The following is a 25,281-nucleotide window of genomic DNA, read 5'->3' on the forward strand; positions in this document are numbered from 1 at the left end:
TCTTTCTACAGCGAGCTACAATTCAGGAAAAACACAAAGAACTAGTCAAAACCGAAAGCCTCTTCACATCTGCTTATCTTCTCTTGCTGAGACTGGCAACTCCCTTCTGTTCTCAGCAAGAACAAACCTTATCTTACTTTTTCAAGTTCACTTAATCACAGCCTCAAAGTATAAACATTTCTCCATGGCATTTTCAATTCACAGTGGCATCCATCTTTGTGATACATAGAAGCACATTGAAAAACACATACATAACTAAATCAATCCTGACACAAATACAGAGTGAAAGGAAGAAACATATCAGGACCACCTTCCACCTAAATTTCTATATCCTCTTCCAAAAAACTATGTGAGAGCCGTTCAGCAGTGGAACTCTCTGCCCCGGAGTGTGGTGGAGGCTCCTTCTTTGGAAGCTTTTAAGCAGAGGCTGGATGGCCATTTGTCAGGGGTGATTTGAATGCAATATTCCTGCTTCTTGGCGGGGGGTTGGAATGGATGGCCCATGAGGTCTCTTCCAACTCTTTGATTCTATGATTCTATGATTCTATGCAGATCTAGAATAGGTCTCTACAGTCACTTACAGACCCAGCACAAAGACTTTACCCCTGGAAGACAATCATACTTGGCCACGAGTGATTGCCTATAGATAAATAGGCATCATGCATGCTGACTGGGGCAATATATAATGAAAATATAAACTGACTGATTAAACTTGCTTTCAGGCGAGGAGGAGGAAGAGGAAGGGGAAGGGGAAGGAGACCAACAAAGCCTAGCAGAGTCCCACCTTGACAAAGTGGAGGACACCCCCAAGGAGAAGGTGATGCCCATTCCTGATGGAAGCTCCTTCTTCTGTCTGAGCAAAACAAACCCGTGAGTACAGGAAGGATATCTTTCTCTTAGGATGTCATCTTAGTCTGGATGTAATTGTACAAGACTTGCAGAATGAGGTCAAAACATGATCGATTTCAGAATTTGGAAAAGTTACTTCTTTTCATTACAACCTTCATAATCCAAAATCTTCCAGAGTCCACCACCCAATTTAGGGAGTTGTAGTAAAAAAAGTAATCCCTTTAACTGGGTTGTTGTTGGTTTTTCTGGGCTATATGGCCATGTTCTAGAGGCATTTTCTCCTGACGTTTCGCCTGCATCTATGGCAAGCATCCTCAGAGGTAGTGAGGTCTGTTGGAACTAGGAAAATGGGTTTATATAACTGTGGAAGGACCAGGGTGGGACAAAGGAATTTTGTCTGCTGGAGCTAGAGAGGTGATTTGATGTGCCTGATTGTTTACTCTCTGTTGTTTTGCTGTTGTAATTGCTGTTGTAATTAATACTGGTGGCCGGATTTTGTTCATTTTCATGGTTTCCTCCTTTCTGTTGAAATTGTCCACATGCTTGTGGATTTCAATGGCTTCTCTGTGTAGTCTGACATGGTGGTAGTGAGAGTGGTCCAGCATTTCTGTGTTCTCAAATAAAATGCTGTGTCCAGGTTGGTTCATCAGGTTCTCTGCTATGGCTGACTTCTCTGGTTGAAGTAGTCTGCAGTGCCTTTCATGTTCCTTGATTCGTGTTTGGGTGCTGCGTTCGGTGGTCCCTATGTAGACTTGTCCACAGCTGCATGGTACACGGTAGACTCCTGCAGAAGTGAGAGGATCCCTCTTGTCCTTTGCTGAACGTAGCATTTGTTGGATTTTCTTGGTGGATCTGTAGGTGGTTTGTATGTTGTATTTCCTCATCAGCTCCCTCTATGAAGTGGCGTGAACTTTAAGATCTTCCGGGGAGGCCCTCCTTTCACTCCCACCACCGTCACAAGCATGGTTGGTGGGGACGAGAGAGAGGGCCTTCTCGGTGGTGGCCCCTCACCTCTGGAACGCCCTTCCTAGAGAAATAAGACAGGCCCCATCCCTCCCCTCCTTTTGTAAGAGCCTGAAGACCTGGTGGTTTAAACAAACCTTTGAGAACAACTAGTTCTACCTCTGCCCCAGATACTGCTGAAATTGGTCATATCTTTTTCTACCAATTACCCAGGTCACTCTCTTCTGTTAGGCCCTGGAAATGTACATCCATAGACTCTACCTAATTTCCCGGGCCCTCTAAAATTGCAGTAGCCTGGCCCAGCCTTTTAAACTGCCTTGATCAGACATGATTATTTTAAATATATGTGCTATTGTGGTTTTAATGCTTATATTGTCTTGAAAATGTTACGTTTATGCCATTTTTTCTTGTATGTATTGTTTAGGTTTGAGTCCTAAACAGTAGGACTCTGAGTCCCCTTGGGGAGATAGAGCGGTATATAAATGAAGTTTTGTTGTTGTTGTATACCACTCTTTGAGTAAGCTCCACTCTTAATCTTATCTTTCTGCTTTCGGGCTCCACATTACCTCCCAAATTTGTGGGGTCTGAACTTCTATAATCTCATTTTGTGTTACTGACTCATTATTATGCCTGCCTTTCCTCCCTCCACCAGGCTCCGTGTTGGGTGCCACAAGCTGATCCATCACCACATCTTCACCAATCTCATCCTCGTCTTCATCATCCTCAGTAGCATATCTCTGGCAGCCGAGGACCCTATCCGGGCACACTCTTTTCGCAATAATGTAAGCCATATCCTGTGGGAATGGGGCAAAAGAGGAGGAGACAAAAGAGTATTGCTCTCCTCTTCACTCTATGTTTCTCTCTTCATTGGTCTCTGTTCTTTTTTCCTTCTCACTTTTCCTTCTCTGTTTCTCTCCTTCCTTTCCCCCAATCCTGTTACTCAGATTCTAGGCTACTTCGACTATGCCTTCACGTCTATCTTCACTGTTGAGATCCTGCTCAAGGTACCAGAACTAAGTAGAGTTGCAGCATGAGGGCAAGTGCAGAAGGAGGAAATAATGTGTAGGGACATGCCTTCAATTGGAAAGAAGGCACATTTGCTCCAGAGGCTAAGTAAACAGATTGGCACCAAACAGCCAACTTCTCTTGGCTGCCACTGCTTTCATATGAGGGTGCTGGATAGGAGAGAATGGATGGTAGGGAAAGGATCAATAACTACCAGATCTGCTCTCAGTAATGAGGTGTGAGGGGTGGAGGTGGGAGAGCCGGAGAGATATAGCGATGTGTTCAACTTCCAGGCGGAAGGGACCATGGCTACAGATCTCTGCTTTGTGTTCATGCTATCTATTGTTATTAATTGTTGACATGTGTATTGTCGAAGGATTTCATGGCCAGAATCACTGGGTTGTTGTAGGTTTTTTCGGGCTATATGGCCATGTTCTAGAGGCATTCTCTCCTGATGCTTCACCTTCATCTATGGCAAGCATCCTCAGAGGTAGTGAGGATGCTTGCCATAGATGCAGGCGAAACGTCAGGAGAGAATGCATCTAGGACAGGGGTCCTCAAACTTTTTAAAGAGAGGGCCAGGTCACAGTCCCTCAAAGTGTTGGAGGGCCGGATTATCATTTGGAAAAAAAAACCATGAATGAATTCCTATGCACACTGCACGTATCTTTTTTGTAGTGCTAATAACACTTAAAAACAATAATTAAAATGAAGAACTTATTATTATTTCATTGGGAAGTGCGGGCCTACTTTTAGCTGATGAGATAGGATTGTTGTTGTTGTGTGCTTTCAAGTCATGTCAGACCTTGGTTGACCCTGAGCGAGGGCCGGGTAAATGACCTTGGAGGGCCGTATCCGGCCCCCGGGCTGTAGTTTGAGGACCCCTGCTCTAGAACATGGCCATATAGCCCTAAAAACCCTACAACAACCCTATTGACATGTGCCTTCAAGTCCACTCTTGACTTGTGGTGACATAAGGCTTTCTTGGCAAGAGTTTGCTATTGATTTCCACCGAGGCTGAGCGAGAGCATGGCTTGCCTCCAAGGCCATCCCATGGGTTTCCATGACTGACCAGGGATTTGAATAATAGTTTCCTGAAACCCTTATCTAGCACTCAAACCACTATACCAAAATGGTTCGCATTGTTGTCAACACTGGAGACAAATGTAATATCAACATTGTTCGACACTGTTAGAATAGTGAGAAGAAGGCCCATTGTATTTTGCAAGCAATTTGCAGCCAGTTTCACTGTGTTCTCTTCGTTCTGCTCTGTGGCTGCAGTTTTTGTCATGAGTGCTGTGCTAGTCAGACCTTGGCTGATCAGTCCCTCTTCTGTTCTTAAGCCTGAGTCATCCAGTGTGGGGTGAGAAGTGATGGAATTGTTCTGTTCAAACTGTGAAGCTGTGCTGAAGCTTCTTTCTTGAGTCTTCAATGCAATGCACAAGAGTGGGCTGAAGGTTAAAAGGCAATCCATCCTTGGTACAAAACTAGTGATGATATAATACTTTCCATTTACATGAGTTTGATGAAGGTAGAAATATTATGGAAAAAGATCAAAACAAGGCCATGGATGAGTTCTGCCTCCAAATTAAAATCCTGCCCTGTAAAACACTTGTTTCTGCACCTTTTTTATACCATACAAAATACAATGTTTTACTGTATTTTTTCTTTTTTAATGACTTACCGTGTATTCCGGCATATAAGACGACTGGGCATATAAGACGACACCCAGCTTTTCCAGTTAAAATATAGAGTTTGGGATATACTCGCCGTATAAGACTACCCCTCTTCCAACGCACACCAAATAAAATTTTAAAAAGCATTAGATTTTATTTCAATATGGCAATTTTCCTTTTACTGTACCTCCTTCTCTGTCTCTCAAATCTCGCACATGCTCACCTGCACCACTTCACTGCAGTTTTCAAGAGCGAGATCTGAGAGGCAGAGGAGGAGGTACGGTAATAGGATACCAGGGTGGGCCAGACAGGTAAAAGAGGTGTATTTTCCAGGGGCCAGAGCCACTCTATCTCTTTTTTTCCGTACCCCGGGCGCCCTGGACACCTGCAGCTTGCTCCGCCCTTCACTTACTCCTTCCCAGTGAGGCACACCTTCACTTCACCATCGGGACCGCATTGAGTCCACAAATCCTAATGAATGGATTTCCTTCTACCATACTTGTACAGCATCGCCCTTAATGCTTTCATACGGTCGCTGCATATGGCAGGGATGTGGCCACTGCCAATTTTGAGCTCCCTCCACAAAATGCAGCAACCACAGATTCTCCAATCTGGATTGGAAGTTTCAGCACCCAATTTATAAGACAACTCCTGGTGTATAAGACTATTCTGACAGAGACGACTCCCATGCATAAGGCTACTCCAGCATATAAGACGACCCCCGTGTATAAGACAACACCCATGTATAAGACGACCTCCACGTATAAGATGACCCCTGACTTTTGAGAAGATTTCCTTGGGTTAAAAAGTAGTCTTATACTTTATACGGTAATCTGATTTTGTTTGTGATTGATAATGACCAAGATTTAGTCAGGAGACTTAAATCCTTATGTGGCCACTAGAAAGTTTGTTTAGTCCATCTCTGTACTTCCTGAGAATACATAGAGATTGTTCACGCACAGAGACACGTGTCTTGGCATCCCTGAGGACTAGAAGTGTGGTCTGTTGTTGCTGCATTCCTTCAAGTTGTTTCCAACTTCTGGTGGCCCCATGCTAGAGCCACCAGAGAATGTGTAACTTCCCCAAAGTCAGCCAGTGGTCAAGCAGGGAATCAAACTCTGGTCTCCAAGTTGCAATCCAACACTCAAACTCAATCCAACACTATGCCATGCTGAGCTTCAGAAGTATGATAATTGTTTAAAAGGGAAGAAAATATAGTGTCAGGAAGCTGAAGTTTACACTTGTGGATTTTTTTCTTTGAACTGTGATATATGGACAACTATTAATCATGGACAGGCAAACCATCTTGAGTCGTCCTTGAATAAGTGGCTGATTCTATCTATTCTATCTTTGTTCCCTCTTCCTCTATCTATCTATCTATCTATCTATCTATCTATCATCTATCTACCTATCTATCTATTCTATCTTTGTTTGTTCCCTCTTCCTCTGTATCTTAATCTGTCTGTCTATCATCTATCTATCTATCTATCTATCTATCTATCTATCTATTTAAACAGAGGCTGGATGGACATCTGTCAGGGGTGATTTGAATGCAATATTCCTGCTTCTTGGCAGGGGGTTGGACTGGATGGCCCATGAGGTCTCTTCCAACTCTTTGATTCTATGATTCTATCTATCTATCTATCTATCTATCTATTCTATCTTGGTTTGTTACCTCTTCCTCTGTATCTTGATCTATCTATCTATCTATCTATCTATCTATCTATGCAGATTTGTACTTCTCATCCAGCTTTCGTGTATCCTGCCTTTTGAACATACTTGTGACAGCCCTGCCTCTTGAATATAACTAAAGATAAATAGGAGGAGCAGATCCACTTGGTCAAAATGGAGCAACTGGAGATCCTTATCACATTAAAATAAGGATTCGCCATGCATTGTGGCAAATCCATGGGGTCCCAGTGGGGTGTGTGGAGAACCCGTCACCCCATGCCTCACATTGCCTGGCTTACCTGGATCCTCATCGCCACCCAGCTTCCCTCCCCCCCCCCCCAATTGTTCCAATAGAAGCCTCCTGTGTTGTCGTAGTGGTGGTGTGTGCTGCTTCCTCTCCTCTTTTACTACACAGCCCAGCCAGAAGTCCCTGTGCATCATGTAATGGGCTCCATGGCAAAAGAGGAGAAGAAGCGGTGTACAATGGGTAAATCAGTCCATGTTATGAGGTCATTTATAGTCTCCTAGCATTTGCGATAGAGTTGTCATTTTGAGAAAGTCATGGAACTTGTTCTTTTGCATGGGACACTTAGCACATTTATTTCCGTAGATGACTGCTTATGGTGGTTTCCTGCACCAGGGCTCATTCTGCCGAAACTGGTTTAATCTTCTCGATCTCCTGGTTGTCAGTGTCTCACTCATCTCCTTCGGTATCCAGTAAGTCTGAGAGGGGAATGGGCAAAATAGTGGGGGTAGGCACTAAAAGAAGAATTGGAAATGAATTATATCATTTTGTTCCAGAATGAAAAGGCAAAGTTAGATTATTTCCTATCTCAAGTCATAGAAAAAGAAGTTTGGTCTTGATGCAGCACCATTGATGCCTTTTTTTCTGTCTCTACTTCAGCTCGAGTGCCATTTCTGTGGTGAAGATCTTGCGAGTGCTGAGAGTGCTTCGTCCTCTCCGAGCCATCAACCGGGCCAAGGGCCTCAAGGTGAGGGACTTATTTGAAGGACAGATGTTGAGGTTGGGTTGTTGTAGGTTTTTTCGGGCTATACGACCATGGTCTAGAGGCATTCTCTCCTGACTTTTCACCTGCATCTATGGCAAGCATCCTCAGAGGTAGTGAGGTCTGTTGGAACTAGGAAAAAGGGTTTATATATCTGTGGAATGACCAGGGTGAGACAAAGGACTCTTGTCTGCTGGAGCGAGGTGTGAATGTTTCAACTGATCACCTTGATTAGCATTTGATTGCCTGGCAGTGCCTGGAGCAAACTTTTGTTGAGAGGTGATTAGATGTCCTTGTGTGTTACCTCTATGTTGTTGTGCTGTTGTAATTTTAGAGTTTTTTAATACTGGTAGCCAGATTTTGTTCATTTTCATGGTTTTCTCCTTTCTGTTGAAATTGTCCACATGCTTGTTGGACAGATTTTGAGGTTGTTGAACCCTTCCTACAATATATGGGCTATGGGGATATGGTTCTTCTGGCCTTTTTCATCTCTCATCTTTAATATTGAAGGCTGGGATATTTCCCTGATGATTAACTCATGTCCTTTTTTCTCAACAGCATGTGGTACAGTGCGTATTTGTCGCTATTCGCACTATCGGCAACATCATGATAGTCACTACCCTGCTACAGTTCATGTTTGCTTGTATAGGTGTTCAGCTTTTCAAGGTAAGGTGCAAGCATTTCTATGGGATGGATCAGATTAAGTTTCCATACCGGATGTGTATGTTTGTATTGAGGGCATGTTCAGAGTGAATATATTCATGAAGTATGAGTCATAGAATCAAAGAATCATAGAATTAGAAGAGACCACATGGGCTATCCGGTCCAACCCACTGCTATGCAAGACAACACAATCAAAATACCCTTGACAGATGTTCATCCAACTTAAAAGCCTCCAAATTAGCTTCTACTACACTCCGAGGCAAAGAGTTCCATCGTTCAGCAGCTCTTTTATTGCTTCTTGGGGGCATGTGCTGCCCATGTTTCCTAGCAACCTATTCCAGACCTCACTCTAAATACCAGTCAGTTAGTTTATTTGTTTCAATTCTAGCCGTCACAAAGAAAAACACAAGATTAAGGAAGTTAAAAGAAGTATATGTACAAAGACATGGCAGTAAACACATCATGGGTGAATCTATAGAAATAAAAATGTAATGTTAGTTTGTGGGATTAACAGAACTCAAAAACCACTGGGCGAATTGCCACCAAATTTAGCCACAAGATACCTAACAACCCAAGGAGTGACCATCACTCAAAAAAATATTTTGTCATTTGGGAGTTGTAGTTGCTGGGATTTATAGTTTATTTACAATCGAAGAGCATTCAGAGCTCTACCAATGATGGAATTGAACCAAACTTGACACAGAAGACTCCCATGACCAACAGAAAACACTAGAAGGGTTTGGTGGGCATTGATCTTGAGTTTGGGAATTGTACTGAAACAATGATGGATCTGGACCAAACTTGGCATGAATATTCCATATGCCCAAATCTGAACACAGATGGAGTTTGTGGGAAATAGACCTTGACATTTGGGAGTTGTAGTTACTGGTGGGGTGGGGTTCAGCATACCGGGAGCATGCTGAACCCCACCAACGACATAATTGGGACAAACTTCCCATACAGAACCCCCATGCTTAAGACCAGCCAGTCCAACTCCCTTCACCAGGGCAAGAAAACATAATCAAAGCCCTCCTGACAAAGAGCCATCCAGCCATAGATATAGATAGGTATATATGATTTACACACGCACAGATATAGTATCATAGATTTGAAAGGGACCCCTAAAGAAGGACAATAATATGTCGCATGCTCCAGAGTGGGCAAACCACCACCTCCACATCAACACTGACAAAAAAACAGCACGAAATACTGTTTACCCACAAGCATCAAGAAATTATATATATTAGAAACCGACACTTTCTCATTACTTTATTTTCCAAATCACTAGACTAGGCCACAGCAACACGTGGCAGGAGGCGGCTAGTTACTCATAAATATATACACATCTTAAAATGTTTCATGTCAAATGGGCTCCCTGCAGGATGCCATAACTTGTTCTTGATCATCTTCCTGTGCAACACATATATGGGTTCCATCCTAACATAAGGCTTTTTATTCCCAAAATAACAGGGAGTTTAGGGATCCCTCTCATTTTGTGTCAGCAAAGCAACATATTTCTGGAAAATGCTGTTGAGTGTTATCTAAGTCAGAGCAGAAGTCTCCTATATATGGTAATTAATTTATTTGCTAGATCAGTGTTTCTGAACCTGGAGGTTGGGACCCCTGTGGGGGTCACTAGGGAGTGTTAGGGGGGTTGCCAAAGAGCATCAGAAAACATAGTATTTTTTGTTGGTCATGGGGGTTCTGTGTGGGAAATTTGGTCCAGTTCTATTGATGGGATTCAGAATGTCATTTCATTGTGGGTGAACTATAAATCCAAGCAACTACAACTCCAAAATATGAAGGTCTATTTTCCCCAAACTCCTCCAGTGTTCACATTTGGGCATATTGAGTATTTGTACCAAGTTTGGTCCAGATCCATCATTGTTTGAGTCCACAGTGCTCTCTGGATGTAGGTGGACGACAACTCCAAAAACTCAAGGTCAATGTCCATCAGACCCTCCCAGTTCTGTGTGCCAAGTTTGGTTCAATTCTATTATTTGTGGTGTTCAGAATGTTATTTGATTGTAAGTGAACTTTAAATCCAAGCAACTACAACTCCCAAATGACAAAATCAATCCCCTCAACCCCACCAGTAATCAAATTTGGGCATATTGGGCATTTGTGCAAAATTCGGTCCAATGAATGAAAATATATCCTACATATCAGATATTTACATTACGATTCATAACATTTGCAAAATTACAGTTGTGAAGTAGCAATGAAAATAATGTTATGGTTGGGGGTCACCACAACATGAGGAACTCCACGAAGGGGTTACGGCATTAGGAAGGTTGAGAACCACTGTGCTAGATCATTGTGTCTTTCTCTTTCTAGCATGAGTTTGTTTTCTGCTTGACATAATTGGAGCCACTCTTAAGAGGTCTGTCACCCTACTGTCAATGTTTTTGTGAGGGGTGCTTGTGCTGAAGGTCTCTGAATCCACTACTTTGGCACAGCTTTCCATCCTCCTTGCCATGCTTTTGTGGATGGCTGAAGAAAGATCAGTGCAACAACTGAGTGGCCAGTATTCCTTGAGTCATCATCTTGGCTATATGTGCCCATCCACTTTTGCAGAAAACTTGCTGTCCACTCTTACTACAATTATGATTGCTTTCCTATCATTGTGGTGCTTCAAGAAATCATGTGTCCTTGAAAAAGATCTTTTTCAAGGACACAGAATAAGGGAAAGATGGACAGAGACAAAAAGAGAGAGGCTGATACAAAGACAAACAAGTCTGGAAATAGGTAGAGCGAAGGTGAAGTATAAAAGCCGCAAGGAGACATGGTGTTTGCATTTTGCATGTTCTTTCCTTGTTTTTCTATTAACATAGCTCAGTGACATCATGTGAGGAAATGTATGATATGATATATACATTGGTCATGGTCGATATGTATCTTAAACATTACAGAGAGAAGGAGGGCAGCTCCAACCAGGACTACCATTCTAAGTAGCAGCCTCATGTCTAGCATAATATCTAGCTCTACCTTTTGATAAGGAGCCCCCGGTGGCGCAGTGGGTTAAAGCACTGAGCTGCTGAGCTTGTTGATAGAAAGGTCGCAGGTTCGATTCCGGGGAGCGGCATGAGCTTCCGCTGTCAGCCCTAGCTTCTGCCAACCTAGCAGTTCGAAAACATGCAAATGTGAGTAGATCAATAGGTACCGCTCTGGCAGGAAGGTAATGGCGCTCCATGCAGTCATGCCAGCCACATGACCTTGGAGGTGTCTAGGGACAACGCTGGCTCTTCGGCTTAGAAATGGAGATGAGCACCACACCCCAGAGTCAGACATGACTGGACTTAATGTCAGGGGACTACCTTTTTGTTATGAACCCAAAGAGGTTCCTGTTCTTTGTGCAGAGTGTATAAGGAATAGTAAGGTAGCTTAGATCAATGAGACACTTTAGAGACCAAATTTGGTTTTGCCACTATTCATGTAACATTTATTGAAATACAATCATCATAGAATCACATCAAGGAGAGCTCTCTTGCACACACACACTCATTCATACTCACGCACACACAGGCCTCTTCCGGCGAAGGTGATCAGTCTTTCCGAAGAGGAATGGACGGTCCCGGTGCCGCGGATCAGGAGACGCGCAGATCGCTAGAAGCCCCCTACATTTATAGGCCAAAATCCATTTTTCTTCATCTCAAGAGTCAAGTTGTCCCGTTCTCCTTCAAGTCCTCTCAAATCTTTGTTCTGTCCAAAGTTCGGGACATTTTCACCTACCTTTTGATAAATAATAAAAGTATGTGCCACAGTATAGCATGCATAAAAGTGTGTCCTTGATTTGATGGAAAGATTGATCTGCCTCCTTCCTTTGTGCCCTGGCTTACAAAGTGTCTCCCCCACCTATCAGCAGGGACATTGTCTAAATGTATCTCCTGCTATGATCCACCTAGGGCCCTAAGATCATCTGAGGAGACCCTGCTCATTGTCCCCCCCATTGTCACAATCACATATGGCAGGGACAAGGGACAGGGCCTTTTCTGTGGTGCCCCCCCAACTATGGAACTCCCTCCTGAGTGGAATTAGATCTGCTGCATCCCTTTTGCCCTTCCGGAAACAAGTAAAATCCTGGCTATGGGATCAGACCTTTGGAGAATAGGCTGACCCACTGACGTGTTAACTTATTTAGAACTGATGGACTGCCCTTGGATAATGATTTAAATCGGTGACCACTGACTATTTGTTGTCTGTTTTTATATTGTTTTTATATTGTTTGTATTATATATATTGTTTGTATGATTTTACTCGTGTTTTATTTTGAAATGGTCATATGACTGATCAATTAAATAAATATTATATCTATTATATATATTGTTTGTATGATTTTATACTGTTTATACTGTTTATATTGTTGTTATTATTATATTGCTGTTAATTGTATATTTATGTTTTGATGTGGGCGCCATGGGATGCCACTTTGTTAGCCGTCCTGAGTCCCTCTGCGGAGGTTGAGAAAGGACGGGATATAAAAGTCCTAAATAAATAAATAAATACTATCATAGCAGCACAGATGTTTTCCTCAAGAGATGATATCTCTTTTCCCATCACTATCTGATCTCCAGTCTCCTCTTCCTATTGTCTCTAGGGCAAATTCTACAGCTGCACGGATGAGGCCAAGCACACCCCAAATGAGTGCAAGTAAGTATCAAGCATCCTTGCTAACAATACAGCAGCCTACACTATTCGAATTATCACCAAAATTCACTTTTGTAGCCATTTTGCTGAAAATGCAGCCACACAATTAATCTATTTGGTGAAGATCAACTCCTTTCTGGATTTTGTTGTTGTCATTATTGTTTACCATTCTGTTGTTGCATTGGTATTCATTTTAGTGCCTATTCTGATGAAATAGGAATGGAAAAATACTGCACATGTCATTGTTTTAACAGCACTAATGTGACTGGCTCCCACAATACTTGTAAGAGATTTGAGAAGTTAGATGCTGGAATTTGAATTACAGTCAGCCCTCCATATTAACTTTTGGAAATCTGATCATTTATTTATTTACTATATTTGTATACCACCCCTCTCAGCCTGAAGACGATTGAATCTCTGGGTCCTCCAATGCAAATCTATGTTCAACTTTAGGCAGAAAGTGACCATAGAGTTACATTGGAGTACTTAGAGATTCCTAGAGAGATGTTCTCTCAGGTAAAAAGGTGAGTTTTTAATTGTTGTATTTGCATTCAAGTCACCTATTGACTTATGGTGGCCCCATGAATTTTGTAAGGCTTTCTTAAGTAAGGAGTACTCAGAGGTGGTTTGCCAGTGCCTTCCTCTTACCTGATCTTATTTGTCCTTGCTCTTCTTCCCACCGACCTCTAACATTTTCAGAGGTACATTCATTGTATACAAAGATGGAGATGTGGCTCACCCAATGGTCCGTGACCGCCTCTGGCTCAACAGTGACTTCAACTTTGACAATGTCCTGTCAGGCATGATGGCCCTCTTCACTGTCTCCACCTTTGAAGGCTGGCCAGCGTGAGTTACAGTAATGAGGGTTGTGTGTGATCTGTGTGTAAATGTGCGATATGCTTGAGAAACATCCTGTCCTAGCGTTCTCCATTCCCATATTCCTATTTCATCTTTTTCCACCTTGTACATATTTATGTTTATAAGTATGACAGGTCTTAGTCATGTTCAAGGTGTTGTGTGGGATTTATTTCTGGGTCTTTTTCTGCTCTGAAAAGATGGATGGATGTGTTTACGTGTATGTCGGGGGAGGGGAGAATTAAAAACCAAAAGATAATTCTACTTTCTCATTCTCTTTCCATCTGCTTTATACCTCTACTCAGATTTTTTGAGTCTGTAAAAATTGCCATGCTAACTAAACTGGTTATCTAATACCATCACTTCTAAGGTTCTAGGATTTGATGAATCCTTCAGGTAATTCTGCCTGGGATCAGAGTCATAGCCTTAGAAAGTGTGGGAAGTATTGCAGCCATGTTGCCTGTTCCTGTCCATTCCCATAAATGGAGCAAACATTTGCAACTCCATACACTGTATCAAGGAATTCTGGAGGTGTACTTCCATAAATTGCTAAGGTAAAATAGTGAGTGCTGCATTTGACTTGGCCAGTCCACTACACCAAGCCACAGCTGAGATGATAGTTTTGGCTTTTAGGTCAGTAGATCACTTTCCTTTGCTCTGGGTCCTCATGCCAGCGTCCCTGCAAGATCCCCATAGCTCAGCATTTGGAAAAGCACTGGCTGGCAGATGTCTTGTGGAGGGTCTCCAACATGGTGTCCTCTTTCTCTTAAAATATGGTTTTTGGAAGTATTTTATTTATGTATTGAAATATTTCTGAATATCTTATGTATGGAAATATTTCAATGAAATAGAAGGTCACATTTTTTCCTCTCTCAAGTGCCTCCACTGTGTTTTCTATTTAACCAACCCTCTGTTTGCCACCTTGCCGATGCCAGGCTCCTGTACAAGGCCATTGATGCCAATGCTGAAAATGAGGGGCCCATCTACAACTACCGGGTAGAAATCTCAATCTTCTTCATCATCTACATCATCATCATTGCCTTCTTCATGATGAATATCTTTGTGGGCTTTGTCATCATCACCTTCCGGGCCCAAGGAGAACAGGAATACAAGAACTGTGAGCTGGACAAGAACCAGGTATCTTCCCCACTGCCATTTATTGTTCTATATTAATGAAAATAATGTATTTACATTTATTTCCTTCACCAAGAAGAACAACAGTTTGCTTCCAAATTAATTTATTAATTTCAACAGTTAAGTAACACATTTGACTAGCTTCAATGGGAATTAAATTCCCATCTGTAAAGAAGCCACCAATTTGTAAAGAAGAAGCCACCAGTTTGTAAGGCCTTATTAAATTGATAGCGTAGCTAATAGCTAGTAATATTGAATTGGTCTTTCTTCAGGGTGTAGCGTGACTTAACTTGGAAAGGATTTGTAACAGAGACCGGGCTTTATAAGAATTGTAACAAGTTTATTGAAATGTAGCAGAAGCTTGGTGGTTTCAATGTTTTTTGACTCTTAGAGGCACATATCTTCAGAGGTTGCATTTATAACATTCCTTAAAACAACTCTGGAAAGGACTCTTCCTTCTACTAAACAGGTTTCAAACTTATTTCTCTTCAAACTGTGTTTCTTTCCTTAATAGATTATTCCAGATACAAGCTTATTCTTTCTTTGTGATATTTCTGTTGCAATAAAGATTCTACCTGGGTTTCTCTCACCCTTTCTACTCATACACTAACTACTACTATACATAAGTCAACTCAGCTTATCTAAACTACCTAGGCTAAAATCCAAAACCTTCCTGATTCTCACTACAGTAGAATCAGCCTTTCCCTGTAGTTTTTAAACTACAGATTACCTTCCTGGTTCTCACTACTACAAAACCAGCCACTCCTGTAGTTCACAGACTACAGACTGACCATTTTAAAATGGCAGCCCTGCCAAGTGGCAATTGGCTCCGCCCCTATTTCCATAGCAACCCAGCTCAAAGTGAGCTGAGCTGGCTACCATCCCCCCCCCCCAGTTATGCAACTTTAAATACTTACCCTTTCAAATGCCTATCTATAGCTATACATAACAGTAGATTAAAATTTACACTTCACCACACCATCTTTCCTCTATTTCTTGCCTGCAATATCGACAGTTCTTGTTTTACGTATCCTGACACCTCTGAAGAGGATGGCCACTGTGTTTTTTATTTTATGAGAGTACAAATTATTTAGTTTTTTAAACTAATCTTTATTAAGAATTTTGTTAAAAGAAAGCAGAAGAAAAAGGGAGGAGGGCAAAAAAGGATATATATATATAGAGAGAGAGAGAGAGAGAGAGAGTTTTTAAAAACTTTTTTGTTGACTTCCATGGGTATCTTCAGAGAGGGTTCTTCCTTGTCTTTCTCTTGTCTTCTTTTCTTCGATTTCTTTTTCTTTTCTGTTCTTTCCTTTCTCCTTCTCCTTCCGCTTCTCCTTCCTTCTATATTAGTACATCTCTCTTTTTCGATCTTAAATAGTCTGTAACCTTCAACCAGTCTGTTTCCTTTATTGGGGTCCCCTTATTTTTAGATATTAAATATGTTAATCTGTTCATGTTTCTAATATCTTCCATTTTCTCTATCCAAGCCTCTTCTTCTGGGATCTCTTCCTTTTTCCAGAATCTTGCATAGCAGATTCTTGCTAACGTATTTATAAAAAATAATAATTTATCTGTATTCTTATTTAACGTGACCACATTTCTGTGTACGAACCCATGCGATCTCTTCGATCATCTGGAGAGGCCCTACTCTTGCTCCCTCCTCCTTTGCAGGCGCTATTGGTGGGGACGAGGGAGAGGGCCTTCTTTATGGTGGCCCCCCAACTCTGGAACTCACTTCCCAAGGATATCAGACAAGCCCCCACATTGGCATTCTTTAGGAGGAGCCTGAAAACGTGGCTGGTCCAGTGTGCCTTCCCTGAATAAAGAAAACAATTCCCTGCAAAAAGTCTTCAGAAGCACTTTAACTACCCATTGGGTTGCTTTTCCTACCTCTGTTCATGCACAGCATTTATTTTTTAAATTTTAACTATTACATCTGGCCCGGCCAGATGGTTTTTAAATCGATGCGTGTTATTTTCTATATGTAAGTTATATTAATTGTATTGTTTTATTTGCTTATTGCTTTGATATTTTTACTGATGTGTTGTTGGGCTTGGCCTCATGTAAGCCGCTCCAAGTCCTTTTGGGGAGATGGTGGCGGGGTATAAAATAAATTATTATTATTATTATTATTATTATTATTATTACCTTGGTCAATGTTTCTGGTTTCATAGGGATTTTTATATTTAGTATCTTTTATAACGTGATTTGTATTATTTTTCCAGTATGTTCTTGCCTTCTCACAATGTCACCACATATGAAACTACAAATTATTTAGTTTGCAGTTCAAAAAACAGCTCTTATTCCTCTCCCAAATACTACTGGGATGCTTGCCACTTCTGTCAGATCATACTGTGATAATAAAAAACACTGGCAATCAATCTTAGTAACAATAATATATAGGGAGGAGTACAGTTGAACAAGTGCTGGAAATATTTTCCTTAGATGTATCAGATGTGGAGTGTGATTTTGGCATCTGCTGCACAACTAGTAATTTGCACTGTACTGCTTCCAATCCTCCCTATCATTAGACTAAGTTGTTCTTGCACTACCATTTCATGCGCCAGAAGTTCCTGTCTCAGATTAGGGAGTTTTCCAAGACATTTGAGAATAATGAAAGAATGGGTGCAGGTGATTCAGGAGTTCAGGCAGTGGTTATTGTGCTGTGGTAGGAACGAAGTTTGGGGAACTGTCATTGAAATGGAAGTGGCAGTAGCAGCCCTGAGCTACCAGGATCTTGGCATGGATGCCAATTTTTGAGTGGGCTGCAGGATTTCTCAAAGGCTTCAAGAGCTACTCCTGCCATTGTGTATTCCATGAAGGTTGCTGGGTCATCTTCTTTCTGTGACATTGAAAAGATGTTAGTGAAAAGGTTTTCCTTAAAGCAGTTAGTAATCAAATTGAGAACTTTTGCGTCCCCCGCCCCCTAAATGTTTTTTCTTCCTTCTTTCCACAGCGGCAGTGTGTGGAATATGCCTTGAAAGCCCAACCTTTACGGCGCTACATCCCCAAGAACAAATACCAGTACAAATTCTGGTACATGGTCAACTCCACTGGTTTTGAGTACATCATGTTTGTGCTCATCTTGCTCAACACCATTGCACTGGCTGTACAGGTGAGCATGGTTGAAAGCGAAGTGAGAAGGGGCTAGCCTGTTTGGTGAGGACAGGAAGGGCAAGGCTGTTAATGGAGGACAACAAAGTCCCAATGGGATGGGATAGCCATGTTCTTTCTGTATGGATGGTTGAAGCCATGTTGCAAGGTCTGGTTTTCACAATGAAGGAATATGTGGATGAAGGAGAACTGAATCTTGGAAGACTAAATTCCACTTCTTCAATTACCTCAGCTTGGTACTGATATGGAAAGCAAAGAAGCCTGGAAATATATAAGAGGAAGATAGATAGATAGAGAGAGAGAGAGAGAGAGAAGGCGGGATTCAACATATTTCATCCATATATTCCTTTTGCTGTAAAAAAAAGCCCCTTTAGACCTATATAAGCCTCAGTTCCAGATGACATGTGAATAAGACAAGATCCTGCCACTTTGATTACAAAGAAATATTGTGCTTGCAATGACTTTGGAAGCCACTTCAAAAACTGATTATTTATTTATTTATTTATTTATTTATTTAAAATATTGCCTATTGCTTCTCTAACCACTAGGGACCAAAATTCTTATTATTTACTAGCCTTCCCCTGCCACGCATTGCTGTGGCCCAGTCTGGTGATCTGGAAAATAAAGTAACGAGAAAGTGTTGATTTTTAATATATGTAATTTCTTTATGCTTGTGGGTAAACAGTATTTCTTGTTGTTTCTTTGTCAGTGTTGATGTAAAGATTGTCTGGTTTGCCTACTCTGGAACAGGCAACACATCATTGTCCTTCTTTAGGGGTCCCTTTCAAGTCTAGGATACTACATCTGTGTATGTGTGAATCATATATATATATCTATATCTATGGCTGGATGGCTCTTTGTCAGGAGGGCTTTGATTACATTTTCTTGCCCCATTTTCTTGTATTTTCTGTTGGTCATGGGGGTTCTATGTGGGAAGTTTGCCCCAATTCTGTCATTTGTGGGATTCAGAATGCTCTTTGATTGTAGGTGAACTATAAATCCCAATAACTACAACTTCCCAATGTCAAGGTTTATTTCTCCCAAACTCCATTTGTGTTCATATTTGGGCATATGGAATATTTGTGTCAAGTTTGGTCCAGATCCATCCTTGTTTGAGTCCACAGTGCTCTCTGGATGTAGGTGAACTACAACTCCCAAACTCAAGGTCATTGCCCACCAAACCCTTCTAGTGTTTTCGTTGGTCATGGGAGTTTTGTGTGCCACATTTGGTTCAATTCCATCATTAGTGGAGTTCAGAATGTTCTTTGATTTTAGGTTAACTATAAATCCCATAACTACAACTCCCAAATGACAAAATCGATTTTTTTTTAGTGGTGGTCACTTGTTGGCCTGATAGGTGTCTTGTGTCCAAAATTGGTGTCAGTTCGTCCAGTGGTTTTCGAGTTATGTTAATCCCACAAACGAACATTACATTTTTATTTATATTGATTTTTATTTATTCATTTATTATAATTATGTATAATGACATGTTAATAATCTCACTTTCTCTGGAAAACTGAGGCTCAAGGAATTTAACAAATACACTATAATTAAAACATTGGATGTGCTATGAGAAAAAGGCGGGCAGTTCCATGATGGACAGCAGAGTCACCCATCAGGTGGGGATGGGGAAGATGTTGACAGGATCTCTTGCATCCAAAAATACCTTCCTAGTAACTGCACAAATTACATCACTTTTCAGGATCTCTTGCATCCAAAAATGCCTTCCTAGTAACTGCACATCACTTTTCAGGATTAGAGTTCCCCCTAAAGAAAGCATAAGTGATAGGGACCAGTATGCTAAAGGTATTCAACACTGGGCCAATATTCAACACTGCAAAGAAAATGGGAATATTGGGGGGGGGGGGGCAGGGAAGCTGTGTAGGTCTATGTGGGACATAGCACCAGGGTAGAAAAGAAGTTATGAAGACACAGAAGGGTCCATGGGGGACATACCCAATGGTGCAAACCATCTGACCTTGCACATTAGCTGTATTTTATAAGGAGCAAAACAGAGAGCCTCTCATTGCTTTGCCATCCACACATGGCTATGGAATGATGAGAGGGTCCACATAGAACAAATAGAGCTGAGTCTGGGGTTGGCTCTTCTTGTAGACCGATTCACAAGGGATCATAGCACAAGACTGCCCAAAATATATTAATTTACTTACATTTTTATTTTATGCTTGTCTCCTTTTCCAGCATTATGAACAGTCCCAGCCCTTCAACTATGTCATGGACCTGCTCAACATGGTCTTCACAGGCCTCTTCACTGTTGAGATGGTCTTGAAGATCATTGCCTTCAAGCCCAAGGTTTGCAAATTTTTCAGGATTGGTTGGAAGAGGCAAGGAGGGAAATGTTTTGTGGTTTGTTTGTTTTGTTGAGAGAAGACTTGCTCTTGCACTTTGCAAACAATGCATGGTTTCAAGTTGACTCCAGGGCTCACCAGAAACCCTGGCATTATGCCCTTTGGCACAAGGTTCAAAAATCGCCAGTTCACTCTTAGTTTGAGTATTTTCGTATGTGAGGTTTCAAAGAGTTCTTTAGTCTCCTGTGGGAGAGATAAAGTGGGATATAAATTATTATTATTATTTGAAACACAACAAGGTGAGTCCACAGCAGACACTCTACTGCAGTGGTTCTCAACCTGGGGTACCCAGATGTTTTTGGCCTACAACTCCCAGAAATCCCAGCCAGTTTACCAGCTGTAAGGGTTTCTGGGAGTTGAAGGCCAAAAACATCTGGGGACCCCAGGTTGAGAACCACTGCTCTACTGGCTGTTGTATTGGATCACACGTCGGACACTTCCCAAGTGTCTAGGACAGTGTGATGTATCGGCAAATAATGCATGCAGATCCCAGTAAGGTGGTCTTTTGCAGCTGGCAGCTGGCAATTTTGTCAGCGCCAATTGTGTTTAAGTGCAAGCCAAGGTCTTTAGGCACTGCACCCAGTGTGCTGATCACCACTGGGACCACCTTGACTGGCTTGTGCCAGTCTTTGCAGTTCGATTTTTAAATCCTCACATCGTGTCAGCTTTTCCAGTTGTTTCTCTGCAATCCTGCTGTCACCTGGGATTGCGACATCAACGATCCATACTTTGTTTTTTAACACGATTGTGAGGTCAGGAGTATTATGCTCCAAAACTCTGTCTATCTGAATCCGGAAGTCCCAGAGGAGTTTGACGTGTTCATTCTCTGTAACTTTTTCCGGCTTGTGATCCCACCAGTTCTTGGTCGCAGGCAGATGGTATTTGTGGCACAAGTTCCAATGAATCATCTGAGCAATGGTGTTGTGCCTCTGCTTGTAGTCTGTCTGCGCGATCTTCTTGCAGCAGCTGAGGATGTGATCTATTGTTTCATCTACTTCCTTGCAGAGTCTAAATTTGGGATCTGTTGTAGACTTTTCAATTCTGGCTTTGATGACATTGGTTCGAATGGCTTGTTCTTGGGCTGCCAGAATCAGGCCCTCCATCTTCCATCTTCTTTTTCAGAGTTCTATTTGTGAGCCACAGCCATGTTTTTTCTTTGTCAATTTGGCTCTCAATTTATTATTATTATTATTATTATTATTATTATTATTTCATCTCTTTGTCTGATCAGGCATACCAGACTTTTGTGGGGGCAAGACAACCTCAGTGTGTTTCTCACAGCACCATTCTCCTTTTTAATCCCAGAAAAGTCACATAATATTTGCCCGTTCAACTTTTGACATTCTTGGGTGCTAACTAAATATAAAATCAGAAGGGAAACAGCAGGCCGCTTTCCCATTTTCAGGCCATAGCCAAAGTCTGGAGGGCAAATTTTAAAAATGTGAAAGTGCTCCTCTTGCCAGAAGTTCAAGTAATTTATGGTGTCTGCAGGAACAGACACATGTCTTTGCATGAGATTGGAAGCAGACAGTATTACAGCAGATGAGCTGGTCGGCGAAACACTCATTTTCTATTTGTTTCAAGGTAACACTTCTAAGGAGAACGGGGGCTGAAAGAACCTCTGGTGAATGTAATTAAATTTATGATTCATCCCACACCAAAGAATCAATTTGAGCAACAAGACAAATAAGAATAAGATTTCATAAACTTATTTTCCTCTGCTTCTCGTTCTAAGAGTAATTCTGATCTCTGAAGGCTATAGTACTTCCAAGAGGTCTTGGACTGTGATGGGTCTGTAGGAGGAGCATGTGCCATTAAGCCATGACCAGGACCATCCCAAGATTGCTCGTTGCCTAAGGCAGAGTAACAAATGGTGTGTCCTCCACTCAGCCATATTAAAAGGACATATTACCCAAAGCTGGCCAAATTATATCTATATGAGGGAGACAATCCTACTTGTGTCCTCTATGGCAATGAAGACAATAATCAGGCATTTCCCTTCCTGTTGTAACACCTTACATCTGTTGAGTGAAGCACCTGCCTAATGCTTAGGCCAGCCCTGGGTGGAATACACTTCTTTGTAAACTACTATATTACTCATGACCAGATGACCTTGAGCCAAGAACATCTCAGGACTCAGGGCTGAACAGTGTAAAGTATTATGAGTTTCAGTAGCCCAATAAATTGTGCTAAGAAGCAGTGGCATACAAGTGTAAAGCAATTACAAAGTATTGATCCCTATACCATACTGTATTGCTCAGATTTATGTAATACAGGCTGGGTATTCTTCTCCAGAATTCTGAAATCCAAAATACTCCAAAATCCAAAATTGTCCACCTGGGTGGCTGAGATAGCAACACATTTGCTTACTGGATTAAAAATACGTTGCACAGAATTATCTTCATCTCTGTGTGTAAGGAGTATATGAAACATAAATAAATGTTGTTTTTAGACTTGGGTCCCATCTCTTAGATGTCCAGTCCCCTAAAAATCTGAAATATGGAACACTTTTGCTCCCAAGCTTTTCTGATAAGGAATACTCAACCTGTATTAGAAAGGCAAGGGACAGATGCTCCTAGCTGTGGCTACTTTTCACAGAATGGGTTCTCAAAAAGGCTCTTCTGTTGCTCTCCTCCAGCACTATTTCTGCGATGCGTGGAACACCTTTGACGCCCTGATTGTGGTTGGGAGTGTGGTAGACATCGCAGTCACGGAAGTCAACGTGAGTTGTCCTCCTCCCCCTCATCTATGTCCTGTAAAACAGCCTTAGTTTGTTTGTCTTCTTGTGGCAGCTGCCTGTAGGATGCTGAAGCACATTTGCAGGAAATCTGTTGAAAGCTTTGAACGTGTTGCAGTACCTGTGTATGGACTGAATGTGCCAACATGTGAATTTTTTTTTTCAGTCAGAGTAACTCAGGCATATTTGTCGTTATGAGAGTGAGAAACATGCTTTTAAAATGATGAACAGAGAGAGAAAATGTTCTGTGCCAGATACCAGAGTTTGTTGAAAATGTTCTATATATATAAGGAAGGGAAGGACCTTGATTTTTCAAAGATATAAAACACCCTTTGTAATGCATTTCTTCTCAATTGTTACAATCACCTATGTGCTTCTCTTTTGTCTATCAATCTGAGTATCCATTCTGCTGTTTTGTTTGCCTCCCACCTCTTTCCTTCTATGACGGAGATTTTAAAAATCTGCTTTTTCTCATCACTGTTGTTGCTGTTGTCATCATCATCATCACCACCATCAATGTCATCATATCATCATGGACGTTCACTGTCTTACACTAGAATGGAGGCCATGTTGGAGAGGTACTTCTGCAAATGTATTTCATCTCAACAGAGTTTAGGGGTGGGCAATGGAGGCGTTATCTGTGTCAAATGTTATAGTGTTATGCAGCTGAATAATCCATAGGACAGCTATTGCAATGTAGTGGTTAGAGTATTAGACTTGCTGTTGAAGAAGCCGAGGTTCAAGTTTTCTTTGAGTTCTGTAGATTTGGACAAGTCACAAGCTCTTAACCTAACCACTAAGTTGGGTTTTTGCAAGGATAAAAAGGGTATGTAGTGAGAAATGGGAAAGAACTATGTGTGTTCACATGGAGGGCCTAAATACCCTAAAGCAGGCCCGTAGCCAGGATTTCGATTCGGGGGGGGGGGTGAGTTTGTTTCGGGGGGGGGGCTGAGTCTGAGTGAAAGAGGGTCTACCCTAGCAAACCTTTTGTATCGTTACCCCAATACCCCCATGCATATGGGATATATTGAGTATGGTGATCAGATCATGATATGAATAAACATAACAGTTTAAATAATGCACCAGTAAGGCCTTTTCGCAGACCATCATGAGAATTTCGGGGGGGGGGGGGGTGAAGCCCCCCAAGCCCCCCCCCAACTACATGCCTGCCCTAAAGGCACCAAATCCTCCCTGATCTTGGAAACTAAACAGGGTTAGCCCTGGTTAATATTTGGATGGAAGGCCACCAATGAATGCCAGGGTATACGAGGGTTCAATGAAAAGTAATGCCTCCACCTTCGTAACTCTTCAACAGATGGTAGTACTTGTATGGGACAGGTACTGGCTTGTTCAGTAGACTCTCCTCTACAGTTCGAAGTATGGAACCCTGCGCAGACGATTGGTCAGTGCGACTTAAGCAACATGCAGTCATTGAATTCTTGACAGCAGAAGGTGTCACCCCAAAGGAGAATCATCAGAGAATGCAAGCTGTTTATGGTGATTGTGTTGATGTGAGTACTGTGAGTTGCTGGGCAAGTAAGATGTTGAGGCGACACCTTCTGCTGTCAAGAATTCAATGACTGCACATTGCTTAAGTCACATTGACCGACCATCTGCACAGGGTTCCATACTTCGTACTTTAACAACACAGCTGTTTAATGCTAAGGCTTCCTGCCAAAATGGAACTGTAGAGGAGTGTCTACTGAACAAGCCAGTACCTGCCGCATACCAGTACTGCCATCTGTTACGAAGTTACGAAGGTGGAGGCATTACTTTTTATTCAACCTTTGTATTTCAGAGGAAGGAAATGGCAAAGTTACCTATACTTCTTATCTAAGAAACTCCTGTGAAATTCATGAGGTTGCCATAAGTTGACAGGTGACCTGAAGGCATGTATAAACACATACTCACATGTCACTTTGAACTCTTCAGAGGAAAGGTGGGGTATACATGTAATTAAAAAAAACAGAAGATGGTATAGGTGGGCTAAGCAGTCTTGTGTTAAGGAGGGGAGGTACAGCTCAGTCTGGATACCTTGAGAACTGAAAGCACAGTAGTTTGTAAGTCCCTTCAAGTTCAAAGGTATGTGAGGTATTGTATAACTCATTCTGTATCGATAGAAATAAGTTTCAGGGTTGATTGGTATCACCGTAATCTTCTCCTTTGCCTACTGCTGGTTAGTGGGAACACCGGCTGGGAGATTACCTGGCATCCTGTATTTGCTTTAGGATTGGGGTCATGTTGACACTTTTGGGTGTGCCATGACATGCATTTGTGTAAGATTTACGAGTGTTGTACTTGTGTGCAAAGGTAGCTATGTTCATATGGGAATACTGACAGAGTGTGTGCAAGAATGTAATAGCATGGCTATTAAAGTCAATGCTTACCCCAATTTGACAGACCACATTGTGCCCATCCCAGATTTTAACCTACCTATCATTGGATCTCATCCCACTGCTCTTGTTGCCATATTCCCCAGAATGAACCTCCCTCTTTCACCTCCCCTCCCCTGCTTATGGATACAGGAGGAAGGAAAGTAGTATGGTTGCTTAGCAACTGCACAATATTGTTCCTCTTAATCTTGGACCAGT

General features: G+C 41.8%; 1 protein-coding gene across 3 annotated transcripts in view; it reads left to right on the plus strand.

Annotated features, from left to right (window-relative positions):
- The window catches only part of CACNA1F (calcium voltage-gated channel subunit alpha1 F), a 110,603-nt gene that overhangs the window by 54,125 nt on the left and 31,197 nt on the right, over positions 1-25,281 (plus strand). For 2 of the 3 annotated variants that reach the window (XM_067464181.1, XM_067464183.1), the window contains 13 exons: positions 723-870; positions 2,465-2,594; positions 2,757-2,816; positions 6,775-6,881; positions 7,069-7,156; positions 7,730-7,837; positions 12,432-12,484; positions 13,181-13,327; positions 14,272-14,473; positions 17,427-17,585; positions 19,787-19,897; positions 22,592-22,675; positions 23,248-23,268. In XM_067464181.1, coding sequence (XP_067320282.1) covers positions 723-870; positions 2,465-2,594; positions 2,757-2,816; positions 6,775-6,881; positions 7,069-7,156; positions 7,730-7,837; positions 12,432-12,484; positions 13,181-13,327; positions 14,272-14,473; positions 17,427-17,585; positions 19,787-19,897; positions 22,592-22,675; positions 23,248-23,268 — 1,418 coding nt within the window. The remainder of the gene's footprint in view (positions 1-722; positions 871-2,464; positions 2,595-2,756; positions 2,817-6,774; positions 6,882-7,068; positions 7,157-7,729; positions 7,838-12,431; positions 12,485-13,180; positions 13,328-14,271; positions 14,474-17,426; positions 17,586-19,786; positions 19,898-22,591; positions 22,676-23,247; positions 23,269-25,281) is intronic. The other variant, XM_067464182.1, reaches the window with a different exon arrangement.

The sequence above is a fragment of the Anolis sagrei genome, chromosome 2 (genome assembly GCF_037176765.1).
Source record: "Anolis sagrei isolate rAnoSag1 chromosome 2, rAnoSag1.mat, whole genome shotgun sequence".
Lineage (NCBI taxonomy): Eukaryota > Metazoa > Chordata > Lepidosauria > Squamata > Dactyloidae > Anolis > Anolis sagrei.